Raw genomic sequence first — 13681 nt, 5'->3', positions numbered from 1 at the left:
ATCCTCATTTGACCCATCTCGGAAGGATGGAAGGCTGAGTCAACCTTGAAACACTATTTTACATATAAAAATCCTTTCAAACCGAGAATCTTTGCAATTCTGTCTTGGACTGGCATGTTACACAGATCACTTCTCTATCAGTCATTAAAACAAAAAAACCCTAATAATCAGGGATGCAATTCAACCAGTGTAACAACCAGTTCGGTGAGCGCATGAGTAGAGCTGACCTTCTCCAGCAATGACGTGCGGCAATTCGCTGTGCCGTGCGAATCAGGTGAGCTTGAAAACCAGGATATAAAGCACAGACTAGAACTGAGGCAAGCGGGCAGGCCCAGCAGCTGATCCTTGGAGCTACCAGTTCGCCTGAACCAGGCCAAACCACTAAAGTCCCACCCCTGCTAATAATCCTTTTCATATGCAGTAATCCACTTCACGTCCAAATCTTCAGGTGAAGCTTTTCTAGTCTGCCCCTCCTTACAATATCCCAAGGACATATAAGGTCTCCATAGACAATGCATAAATATATCAGTAAACTTTCTACTCCTCTCCTTTCCAAAATGGCCTAAAAACAAGCTCTGCCTGAGCTCTTTAGGTCTTCTGATGATGGACAGGTTCTGCTCGAGAACCTGCATCTTCGAGAGGGGATCTTACCTGCAAGCTGCCCCCGTCCCCACATTGCTGCCAATCAGGGTGGTGGACTTTCTCAAGCTCAGGCAATTCTCCTCCTGGCTCCGGGGCACCGAGCTGGCCCGGGTGGAGACCAGCAGTCGCTCGTGATGGTCTTCGCTGCGGCTTCGTCTCAGGCGGTTGGCCGGCTGTTGCCTCTTGGCTCGGCACAGCTTGCTGATGAGACTCTGGGACACCACCTCATCAAAGCGTTGCCGGTGTTTCCTGGGGATGAAGATCCTGGGAACATGAGAAAAGACCTGGGTTAGGGAAGGGGCAGAGGGTTAACAGATGTGCAGAGTTGGAAGGGACCTTGTAGGTCATCTAGTCCAATCCCCTGCCCAAGCAGGAGATCCTACACCATTCCTGACAGATAGCAGTCCAGTCTCTTCTTCAAAGCTTCCAGGGATGAAACTCCCAGAACTTCCGAAGGCAACTTCTGTTCCACTGGCTGATTGCTCTCACTGTCAGAAAATTCCTCCTTATTTCCAGGTTGAATCTCTCCTTGTTCATTTTCCAACCATTATTCCTTGCCTTCATGCCTTGAAAATTAGCTTGACCCCCCTCCTCCTCTCTGTGGCGGCCCTTCAAATATTGGAAGATTGCTCTCCTGTCTCCCCTGGTCCTTCTCTTCTCTAGACCAGCCATGCCCAGTTCCTGAAACCATTCACTGTATGTTTTAGCCTCGTCCCCTCATCATCCTGGCTGCTATTCTCATCCTTCTAGGGTCTCAACATCTTGGCTGCTGCTTTCACAAAGGCACATAACCCAAAGCAGCTCTTAGAGAAGCTCAGAAGCCTGAGAAGAACATGCGAAGAATGGTTACAGGAATTGGGTAAGTCTAGTCTAACGATAAGAAGGACTGGGAGAACATGGTAGCAAATGTTCCGACATTTGAGGCTTGCTCCTACAAAGAGGAGGGGTCCAAACTATTTTCCAAAGGGCCAAAAGGCAAGACAAGAAGGAACTAATTAAGGAGGGAAGCAATTCAGAACTAAGGAGAAACTTCCTAAGGGTGAGAACAATCAACCATTGGAACAGCTTGCTGTCAGAAGTTGTGGATGCTTCATCACTGGAGCTTTCAAAAAGAGACCGGACCACTGTTTCTCGAAAAGATATAGGATCTTCTGCTCGAGCAAGACTAGAAGACCTCTGAGTTCCCTTCCGACTCTGTAATTCTATGTTCTACTGTATGTCTTTTCTTCTCCTGGACACCAGGAGAGTCCAGCCTCCAGGAGCCCGACCTACATGCTGATCTGGCCACCCTCAAGGCTAGCAAAGGGAGATAAGAGGAGCTCGGCTGCTGGCACAGAGCTGGGGCAACAATCTTGAGACTTGGGTTGACTTCAATATCGACAGGAAGCGCCGAGAGTTGATGTGTAGCCCCACGTGGGGGACATTGTAGTTTGTAAGACGGCTGCAGAATGTGGCTGAACTCCCCGGTGGTGGGTGTTTTGTTTGTTTCATTACAGCCTGACAGCAAATTCAGCTCCATGGCCCCTCATCCGTCCCATCCCTGAAGGCATGATTGTTGGTTCTGCTGCACGGGGTGTCGACACCCAGCCCAGCCCTTCCATCTATGCTGACACAGCTGAGCACCTGGTGCTGCTCTCTTCCTGTTTCTTCATGGCTGGGGTAGGGGCGTTCAGGGCATTTATCAGTCACAGCCCTGGCAGGTGAGCTGAAGCCTCTAATGCAGAGATCTCCAACTTGGGCCACTTTAAGATGTGTGGACCAACTCCGAGAATTCCTGACTGAGGAATTCTGGGAGTTGAAGTCCACAAGTCTTAAAGTGGCCAAGTTTGGAGACCCCCTGCTCTAATGTCTGGTCTCCAAGAGATGCTCTCGAGGGAAACAGAACCCAAGTCACCTCTACAGGACAGAATGGGACAACTTGCCACAGTCCAGAGGTGGGTCTTCAGCAGGTTCTGACCAGTTCTGGAGAACCAGTAGCAGAAATTGTAAGTAGTTCTAAGAACCAGCAAGTACCCCCTCTGACTGCCCCAGCCCACATCTATTCTCTGCCTCCCATCGAGTCCCAGCTGATTGGCTGGGTCTCCTTTGGTTGCCCTGCACAGGAGAACGGAGCTGGAAAGCAGGTTAGTGGAGGTGGGGAGGGAAGGGGGATTTTGCAGTAACCTTCCCCTGCCATGCCCACCAAGCCACACAGAACCAGTAGTAAAAAAATTTGAATCCCACCACTGCCACATCAACTCACCATGGACCAATTCAACTATCCAACTGAATTATTTAAAATGATTTTTAATTTTTTTTGTGTGTGTGATTTACATTTCATTTCGTCCCTCCTTTCTTTAATGATTCTATCCCACCATTTCTTTGGCCTTAGTGTAATTCTTGTCCCGTGGCAAGATGGCCACCGCGAGTTGGCTGTGACAAGTTGGCTAAGGCACCTCATTGGCCCTTCCCCCCTGCCTCCCAAATACGCCCATGCAAGCTTTAAAGAGTCAAGCTGCTTCACCAACCCCGCTGGATATTGACAAAGACCTGCCCGCTAAAACCCAGCCAAGGGCTTGGCTTAGCTTGTTGTGAAAATCAGGCTGCCACCTGGAGTTGTAATATGGTTTCTCTGGATATGTAGACATAACAATTGTGTTAGATTCACCTGGGTTTAGTGTTATGCGTGTTGCTATTAGGTCACTGGATAATGCACACAACTGGGAAGAGTAAGCCACAATATTTTATAGCTCAATACCTCAAAAGGCTTGCTGTTGAAACACTAGAGACCCCTTCTCTGGAATTTAAGAATCGCTCGTTCTTTGCCGCCATTCTGCCCCCTCACCAACCTCCAACACTCAGGGGGCTTCTGAGCATATTTGCTAGCAGGACTAATTACACCAAAAGATATAGATCTGCACTGGGCTCCTTTACAACCTTCTTGTGCATCCACAGCCTTCCCGCAGACTGAACACTCCCACACCCACCCACATGCTTGTCAAAGACTGTATCCCCCATAAAGATTTCCCCGTGAGAAAATTCCCCCTGCAGCTTCTGAACCCAAAAATAAAAACGCTGCAGAAGCAGAAGAATGAGGCCCAGATCATCACAGGGGGGCAGGGATGGCCCCCTGCTCTTGGGTCAGCCCAGGCATTATGTGGAGGTAATGCAACAGCATTATCCCTCTTCTGCCACTTTCTGAAAATAGTACATGGAATAACAGTGTTGGAAGGGACCTTGGAGGTCTTCTAGACCAACTCCCTGCTTGAGCAGAAGAATCTGTACAATTCCAGACAAGTGGCTGTCCGGTCTCTTCTTGAAAGGCCGCAGTGATAGAGCAGCCACAACTTCTGAAGGCAAGCCATTCCATTGGTTAATGGTCCTCCTTGTTAGGAAATTCCTCCTTATTTCTAGGTTGCTTCTCTCCTTGATTAGTTTCCATCCATTGTTTCTTGTCCTGCTTTCTGGTGCTTTGAAAAATAGGTTGCCCCCCACCCCTATCTTTGTGGCAGCCCATCAAATATTGCAACACTGCTATTATGTCACCTCTGGTCCTTCTTTTCTCTAGACTAGAGATACCAAATCCTGCAACTGTTCTGAATAGAATAGAATAGAATAGAATAGAATAGAATAGAATAGAATAGAATAGAATAGAATAGAATAGAATAGAACAGAAAATATGCAATGGAATGGAATGGAGTGGAGTGGAGTGGAATGGAGTGGAGTAGAGTAGGGTAGAGTAGAGTAGAGTAGAGTAGAGTAGAACAGGACAGAACAGAACAGAACAGAATAGAAAATATGGAATAGAATAGAATGGAATGGAATGGAATATAATTAAGAATAGAATAGAATAGAATAAGAATCTGAAAGGGATCTTGGAGGTCTTCTAGTCCAGCCCCCTGCTCAAGTAGGAAAACCTGTACTATTTCATAGGTTTTAGTCTCCAGTCCCCTAATCATTCTTGTTGCTCTTTTCTGCAACAAATCTTGCCTTTCAATCTGCATTGCTACCCATTCCACACTTCCCAGGTCCAGCTGAATATTCATTACCCCACCCATGATTAAAATATCTGCCAGCCTGGAAGCTCCCTGATCGAGCAGTCAGCCTCGCCTACTTTAGGGGGTCGACTGTAAAGACACCAGGATCCAATAATCCCCTCAAGGATCTTTTTGAACACTCTTGAGATCTAACAAGGTTTGGGGGAAATGCTTGGCCTACACAATACCTCCGTTTCCTTTGGCAATGCAGGCAGCGCCATTTTACCTGCTGCTGCACTGATCAAAAAATGGAGGACAGGAAGGAAGTCCTTGGCAGAAAAGGAAAGGTCTTTTGTATATTTTTATGACGATCCCCTCGCTTCTCTGAAGAAGAACGGCTCCACGGGGAGGACACTGCCAAATTGCCTCTTTCTTCTGTGCAAGAGCAGGGGGGGAGGGGGCTCTCAATATGTATAGAAGCAAGCGGATTTCTCAGTGGTGTCTCTGACCCCTCCCACTCTCCACACCTCAGCTCTCTCCAGTAGAAAGGAAGCCCCCCTCTCCCCAAATCCCTCTGGGTCACATTCAAGTTCTCTGCCACTTGGAAAGAGAAGATACCTTCCTCCAGCGGCCACACAAGACATCTCTGTTCATTATTTGCTTTTGGTGACAAGATGATGAGCTTTCCCAAATTAGAACCCACAATTCTAGAACAATCAAGTTGGAAGAGACCTTGGACAAGCAGGAAACCCTAGACCATTTCAGACAAATGTTGTCCATTCTCTTCTTTAAAATCTCCAGGGTTGGAACAACCACAACTTCTGAAGGCAAGTCATTTCACCGATTAATTGTTCTAACTCTCGGGAAATGTCTGCCTAGTTCTAGGTTGGTTCTGCACTCTCCTTGCAAAGCATGTTCGTGGGACTTTCTTCTGACAACTCCCAATTCTCCGGCTCAAATTCCATCCTCATAATGGGGAAGAAATGTGATTTATGTTCCAGAATAGTGAGTGATGTTCGGGTAGCTGTATCCATCGATGGGCAGGATTTTACTCTTGAGCTGAGCCAGTAGGAAAGCCGGACCATTTCTGTTTCGACTGTGCTTCCTTCTTCCTGCCCTGCTGTGCTAAGAGAACCAAGACATCAATCCTTTTTGCTCACTGAAATGCCTTCTCTACTTCTCACCTAAAGGACGAAGGTCCTGTTTTTGGAAAAGTGCTGAACAAACCTCCAACCCTGCAGCAAAATCTCAGAATCGGGAAGGGAACATCCAATTCAAGCCCTGATCAGTGCAGGAATCCAAATTAAAATATCCTGGCTTGGATGCTATCTAGTTTCTGCTTCAACACCTCCAGGGAAAAAGCAATACCCTCCACCGGCTCCAAGGTCAAATTCTCCTATTATTAGGATTTTTTTTTTCTTTCAAAAAATTCAAATGGAGTCTGCTCTTCCATAATTGATATTCATTCCATTTCTGGCACCGTGGAATGAAAAAAAAAACAGTTTTTGACTTCCTAGGTGACCTCCTTTCAGCATTTCAGATTGTTCCTCAGTCTTATCCTCTAGTGAAAAGAAAGACTAGTGGAGACAGGATAGCAATCTTCCAATATTCGAGGGGCTCCTACAAACATGAGGGGTTAAACGATTTTCCAATTTTCCAAGGCAAGAAACAATGGATGGAAACTAACCGAGGAGAGAAGCAACCTAGACTTAAGGAGATAATTCCTAACGGTGAGAGCAATCAACACATGGAACAACTTGCCTTGAGAAGCTGCGGGTGCCCCATCACTGGAGGCTTTCAGAAAGAGACTGGACAGCCATTTGCCTGAAATGGTATAACGTCTCCTGCTTGAGCAGAGGGTTGGACTAGAAGACCTCTGAAGCCCCTTCCCACTCTATTGTTCTATGTTCAGATCTAGCACCTCCAATCTCTCTTCAATGTTTCTCTCCAGTTTTATGTGATAATAATGACGAGCATTCTTTGATTTTTGAGTCGGCTGTTATCATGCCACCAGCCCACATTTAATTCACTTTTTAATCTCTCAAATGTTTTGATGAAGGCATATTATGTCTATCAGCATTCCCATCATCTATTAGGTAAATTAGCCAGGCAGAAAATGAAATAAAGTTAGTCCATTCTTATCAAATCTATACTGATATGGTAATTATCGCATTGTTTTCAAGGTGATTATATACCTATCTCTTCAGGAGCTGTTCTAGAATTTTCCTTGTACGTATGTCAGATTCCCTGGACTCCTCAGATATTCCTTCCCCCCACCCTGTCTTGGAGATAAAGATATAATTTATTCTCCACTCATTTGCTCATTTGCTTCACAATTCTCCAGAATTATCAAAGATAATTCATTAAAATTCATGGCAGACTATCAGCAAAGTACTTCAGGATGCAATTTATCTGGTCCTAGACATTCAAACTAAATATATCTTTAATGATCATGTTTTTACAGTCTCAAGTTTCAGCTCTGTCTCTACTTTCTGCCCTTCATAATTTCTTGTTATTTTGCTTTTTGGTGAAGCAACTAACTGAAGCAACTAACTAAAAATAGATGAGTTACCTGTTGGAATTTTGCCATCTTCTCCACTGAACAACTGGTATATTGATTCCTTAGGATTTTTTCCCCTTTTAGCTTAAGCATATCTTTAAAAAGCCCTTTTTATTCTTTCCAATTTAACAACTGTTGGAAAGAAATTAGGAGAAAGTACCTAAAGCTGTCTTTTAGTAAGGCTGATAACTCTCAGAAAATGGCAGATTTAAGTATTCCTAGTCTAATAAAGAGAAGGATTAGGGGTGACACGACAGCAGCCTTCCAATATTTGAAGGGCTGTCACAGAGAAGAGGGGTCAACCTGTTCTCCAAAGCACCTCAGGGCAGGACAAGAAGCGCTGAGAAGAAGCTCATGAAAGAAAGATCCAAGGTGGAATTAAGGAGAAATTTCCTGACAGTGAGAATAATTAAGAAGTGGAACACCTTTCCTCCAGAAGTGGCAGGTACTCCATCACTGGAGGCTTTCAGAAAGAAACTGGACATTTGTCTGATATGATATAGGGTCTTCTGCTTGAGCAGGGGGTTGGACTAGAAGACCTGTGGGGTCCATTCCAACTCTATTGTTCTATGTTCTACCTTTCTTCTCCCGGACACCAGCAGTGTCCAGCCCCAGGAGCGCTGCCTGCATGCAGATCTGGCCACCGGATGGATGTGTCCCTCAAGGCTAGCAAAGAGAGAGAGGCTGCTGGCACAGAGATGGGGTAACAATCTTGAGACTTGGGTTGTTTTCAATATGAAACAGGAAGCGCAGAGAGTTGGCCCACGTGAGGGACATTGTAGCTTGCAAGTCGGCTGCAGAATGAGATTGGATAGCCATTTGTCTGAAATGGTCTAAGGGGCTGGACTAGAACAGGGGTCGCCAACCTTTTTGGACCTTAGGGACCACCAAATTCATAATTTTAAATCCCGAGGACCAGAGACCCTGGGAAAATCTCAAAAAAAAAAAGTCTGCAGGAAAATTCCCCATCCTGTTTTCCTACCAATTGATCATTCTTTACTGTCTCCACTCTGTTCTCGGGGGTGGGGGGTGGGAGACAGAGAGAGAGAGAGAGAGAGACTTTTGGCTTCATGCAAGGAAAGCAGCAGAAGCCGCAGAAGTCTTTCTTTCTCTCCCCCAAACTCTGCCAGAAATGAGTCTTGGTGAGACTTGTTGTGCCAGCACAGCCTCTTGGAGCAGGAGGCCTTGCAGGGTCCCAAAGACTCATTTCTGGCAGAGTTTGGGGGAGAGAAAGAAAGACTTTTGCTGCTTTCCTTGCATGCAGCCAAAAGCAGAAGAAGAAAGAAGCAGAAAGAAGCAGCCCAGTAACCAGGCAAGGTGCATGGGGCAAGTTTCCCCCCTTGCCTCACTACCTCGTGTTGTTCGCAATGCAAGCAACACAAGCCTTGTGTTCCCACAGGCCATGTGAGCAGCGCCGCCTTGTGTTCCCGCGCAGCCTGGGTTAGTTAGTTAGTTTACTTTATTGTCATTGCACCTTGTACAACAAAATCAAACACCATCTTCATGAACCATGAAAATAAAAATAAAACACACATCCTTCACACTCCACATTAATTGCTTTGGGATGACATTTCTCTGTGGACCACCAAAATTTTCTCATGGACCACCAGTGGTTGGTGACCACTGGACTAGAAAACTTCTGCGGTCCCTTCCAACTCTATTATTCTATGTTCTACTTTTCTTCTACCGGATACCAGGTCCAGGCCCAGGACCACTGCCTGCATGCAGATCCATTCGTCTAAAATGGTATAGAATCTCCTGGTTGAGCAGGGCGGTTGGCCTAGAAGATCTCCCGGATACCTTCCAGCTCTTATTATACCTGGATCTGCTTCTTTCTTCTTCTTGTGCCGTATCCGTCATCGGACATTGGCGATCATGTTGCCGATCCTATTTTGATCAACAGCTGCTGAATTTTGTCCAAACCAAATCTCCTTGTTTAGGAATTCCCAGCCATCTTGAGTTTCCTTTTCTTGTTAGCTTCTGCTGCTTAGAAGGGACTTTATCCGTGGTAGGATTCAGCCAGTTTGGACCAGTTTGGGAGAACCGGTTGTTAACTCTCTGAGCAGTTCGGTTGAACTGGTTGTTGGAAGAAATCATGAGGGGCAGAGAACCGGTGGTTCAATTATTTGAATCCCACCGCTGGAATTTACCTGTCACTGCTCTGGAATTTACTGAAATCTGCTTTTTTTGAAGTCCAAGATAAATGCAGTAGGCGCTAGTGTTATCTTCAGGGTGGGGGTTGCAAGTAGCACCCAAGCAGGATAGGATATGGGGTGAGCTGGAGGCTATCTGGCCCCCCACTGGGTGTGGGGTGGGGGGAAGGGTACTTGTGTTCTTGTCTTGGTCTTTATGGATTGTTGTGGGGCTGCCTAGAATCATTATTTGAGCTGGGGGAGAAATCAATCTGTAAATAAATAAATCTCCAATCCCAGTTGCAATCTCCTCCCTGGCTTAATCCCATCTGTGCTCACAGCCAGCTGCCAGCTGCTTCAATGGCCATCATTCCTTGTGCTTGGGGTGGAGGCCAAGCAGAGCTGGAGGGAAAGTTGTGTGTGGCGGGGGGGAGGGCTCAATTCTCTGCCAGACAGGGGAACCCTCCCTCTGGACAGGCAGCAGCTTAGCCCTGGCGCTCTCCTTAAATCACTGCCTGGAAGGGGGAGAGGGAGGGGGACCTCTTGGGAACCAGAGAAGTCGGGGGGGGGGGGGAGGGGGTTGCAAGGTGCAGTCAAAAAAGTCAAGATGGCCCCCAGAGGGTATAATCGAATCTCTGGCTACTTTTTACATGTTGCATGCATGGGGTGCCCCTAAAAAGAACCCTGCCTTTTCCGTTCTCAGTAATTCTCTATAAGTTGGTCAGTTGGCATTTTGTCTTTCCAAAGGCTGATTGTGCATGGGAAGCAAGAGAGAGGGAGGAAGAAGGAAAGGGAGGGAGGGAGGAAAAGAGAGATAGAGAGAGAAGGGGAGGGAAAGAAAGAAAGAGAGGGAGGAAAAGAGAGAGAGAGAAGGGGGAAAGAAAGAAAGAAGAAAGAAAGAAAAAGAAAGAAAGAAAGAAAGAAAGAAAGAAAGAAAGAAAGAAAGAAAGAAAGAAAGAAAGAGAGAGAGAGAGAGAAGGGAGAGGGAAAGAAAGAGAGAGGGAGGGAAAGAGAGAGAGGGAGAAGTGAGAAAGAAAGAGGAGGAAAGAGAGAGAGGGAGGGAAAGAGAGAGAGAAGGGGGAAAGAAAGAGGGAGGGAAAGAGAGAGAAGAGGAGGGAAAGAAAGAGAGGGAGGGAAAGAGAGAGAGAGAAGGGGGAAAGAAAGAAAGAAAGAAAGAAAGAAAGAAAGAAAGAAAGAAAGAAAGAAAGAAAGAAAGAAAGAAAGAGAGAGAGAGAAGGGAGAGGGAAAGAAAGAGAGAGGGAGGGAAAGAGAGAGAGAGAGAAGTGAGAAAGAAAGAGGGAGGGAAAGAGAGAGAGGGAGGGAAGAGAGAGAGAGAAGGGGAAAGAAAGAGGGAGGGAAAGAGAGAGAAGAGGAGGGAAAGAAAGAGAGGGAGGGAAAGAGAGAGAGAGAAGGGGGAAAGAAAGAAAGAAAGAAAGAAAGAAAGAAAGAAAGAAAGAAAGAAAGAAAGAAAGAAAGAAAGAAAGAGAGAGAGAGAAGGGAGAGGGAAAGAAAGAGAGAGGGAGGGAAAGAGAGAGAGAGAGAAGTGAGAAAGAAAGAGGGAGGGAAAGAGAGAGAGGGAGGGAAAGAGAGAGAGAGAAGGGGGAAAGAAAGAGGGAGGGAAAGAGAGAGAAGGGGGAAAGAAAGAAAGAAAGAAAGAAAGAAAGAAAGAAAGAAAGAAAGAAAGAAAGAAAGAAAGAAAGAAAGAAAGAAAGAGGGAAAGAGGGAAAGAGAGAGAAGGGAGAGGGAAAGAAAGAGAGAGGGAGGGAAAGAGAGAGAGAGAGAGAGAAGTGAGAAAGAAAGAGAGGGAGGGAAAGAGAGAGAGAGAATGAGAGATCGACTTCTAGTATTCCTCCCAACTCTCCTCCTGGTCCCTTTAACAGGGCTCCTTGCTGGGGAAATCAAGCTGTCCCAGGGACGTTGGGGGGGGCGGTGTCCTGCCAAGATGAGGCATCTGTCTGACCTGGGCCCCCATCCGCCAGCCAGATATTAATCCTATTGCAGAAGCTGCCCCATCAGTCTGATTTCCCCTCCTGCCCCGCTGGCTCTTGGATCTCCTGAGACTTCTCCACTCTCCCAGCATCTAGACTGGAGAGAAACACAGGGGGTGGCCAGACTAAGCCTGAGGGAGGGGTCAAATGCATTATCAGTCTTGAGTCCCTCCCTTTGCAACTACAAGAAACTTAAATCCAGCCCGCCTTGAATTCCTTTGACTCTTATCTATCGCCAATTTGCTAGCAATTCAAATTCCTGTAGAGAGAGCTTCAGCTTGCAATAAATCTTTATACTAATTGGAACGGCCCAGATTTTCTGATTTCCCTGGGGCCTGACACCAGAGGAGGGGAGGGGCACAAGGAGGCCCAGCTGTTTCAGAAAGTATAAATTGCCCTAGTTAATGCTTACCGTGGTGTCAACTAGTGTCAGGCCCTAAGAACTAAAAAGGACAACTTCTGAGCAGTTTCTGTATTCCTCCTCTCTTGCAGACAGAATCTTGCCAGATTAAAGCAATTATCTGCATCCCTCTACTCTGGGAATCCTGTTTTAACCGGCTTCCTCCTGGCCGTGGCCTCTGGAAAGCAGCCCCTCTCTTCTCGGAATCCAGACTACATTCCACCACAGCAAGTGTGTTGTGAGAATCCATTCACGTTGCTGTGACTTCCAAGGGTCAGCTTTGACCCCAAATGGTACCAGGGCCATTTTGAATTAAGCTACTTTACCCAGTTGGTAAAAGGAAAAAGTAAATCTCTCTGGACCCCCATCCAGGTCCTTCTCAGGCTGATCGTCAACCAAGGAAAGTTTTCTTTCCCTGTTCCGCGAAGGGGCACACAGGCACCCCCACCACATCTGCTCTGCCCGACGACTGAACCTCCTCCAGCCTCGGTAAGAGAGTCCTGGCAGGTTTAATGATGGACAAGTTAAGGAAGACCATTGGTGGATTTGTGGGTGTGGCGTGGTGGCCTAGAGGTGGAGCTCTCACGTCACAATCAGGAGGCTGTGAGTTCGATCCTAGGTAAAGGCAGACATTTTTCCCTCTGGGCATAATGATGGATATAACTGCTGGATATAACTCTGTATTGGTGACAGGAAGGGCATCCGGCCAGTAAACACTCAACTCCATTCAGATACCCAGACTCCACCCCACAAGGGATTTATGGGGTCATTAAAAGATGATGATGATGATGATTGTTGGATTTGTGTCTGGCAGAGAAATCACCGGCCAATGGCTTTCCCTGGTTGAGTTGGGACTGAGATTGGGGAAAGGGAAAGAGGTGAGTTCTGACAGACAGCTTGATCTGGGTTTGGGTGAAGGGGCTCCCTGCTCCTCTCACTTTATCAGAAAGACAGACACCCTCAAAGCAGATCACAGATTATATCTTTCTCTCTGTGCCTCTCACTTGACCTTTCTATTGCTTTCTCTCCTGTTTGGTTGCTTTCACCCATCCTTCATTTGTTCTCACTCACTCTTTCATTCTTACTCTCTCTCATTTGCAGCACCCCACTTCTCCTAAGTCCCCCTTATTGTGGCCCGCCAGCTGCCAGCAGAGCTGGCAACAGATTCGGACAGTGAGGAGGTTGGGGAGGAACTTGGGCTAGTCCTGGAATCTGGGGAAGGCTCTGATGGATGCTCTGTGTTAGAAGCGAAGATGGGGCCAGGGCCGTCTGACATTTCCCAGAATCGGAGATAAGTGGGGAAGAAGAACAGCTGGAGCCTGTTCCAGATGCGAGCATGTACAGAGCTGTCAGAAGGGGAGAATTAAGGAACGGGACCAACTCAGAAGGAAAGGCACACGTGGACACTGAATGGCCCTCCCTGGGGAATAAATAGAAGCAAAAGGGGAGTGGTGGTTGCAGGAGACAATTAATTCGTATTTCTTTTGGAAGATTTGCTTATTGGAGTTCGTGTCTCTATTTAATTTACAGCTTTGCGACTGGAAGCTCTCAGCCTGGCAACTATCCAAGGACCGATAAGGTCTGTTCTTGCAATTAACCCTTGGGAGGATTATTGCCGGGACTTTTCTGTGTGTGAATGCCATGAATTCACTGTTAACGTAATAAAGGGGTTTTTTTCGGGGCCAGGAGTCTGTTTCTGGGTTCTGCTAAGCCTGGGTCAGAACACACACCCTCCACACCGCCCCTGAAGCATCTCCTTCCCATTGCGCCTGTTTCCAGAACAACAATCAGAAACTGCAATCAGGGTCATTTCGCACGGAGAGAAACACAGGGGAATTCTCGTTCCTGCAGTGGCCTGTAAATAGCACACTTTTGATTGCTGTTATTGAAGAGATGAGAAAGGGGGGCATTGGCCCAGGGAACCTCCCTTTGGGAAGGTTAAACCCACCGCACTTGCCAGGCCTGGAAAGGGTAGGGGTGTGCCTGGCGCAAGACCCATAAAA

The 13681-nt window shown here is 46.8% G+C and overlaps 1 protein-coding gene across 4 annotated transcripts in view; it reads right to left on the bottom strand.

The window, feature by feature from the left end:
• The window catches only part of GRID2IP (Grid2 interacting protein), a 92516-nt gene that overhangs the window by 51971 nt on the left and 26864 nt on the right, over nt 1-13681 (bottom strand). For all 4 annotated transcript variants that reach the window (XM_087912621.1, XM_087912623.1, XM_087912620.1 and 1 more), the window contains one exon: nt 652-906. In XM_087912621.1, the coding sequence (XP_087768747.1) occupies nt 652-906 (255 nt within the window). The remainder of the gene's footprint in view (nt 1-651; nt 907-13681) is intronic.

The sequence above is a fragment of the Pseudonaja textilis genome, chromosome 14 (genome assembly GCF_049901715.1).
Source record: "Pseudonaja textilis isolate UNSWEBS1 chromosome 14, rPseTex1.2, whole genome shotgun sequence".
Classification (NCBI taxonomy): Eukaryota; Metazoa; Chordata; class Lepidosauria; order Squamata; family Elapidae; genus Pseudonaja; species Pseudonaja textilis.
The sequence above is the reverse complement of the archived record's forward strand: the minus strand, read 5'-3'. Positions and strand labels throughout refer to the sequence as shown.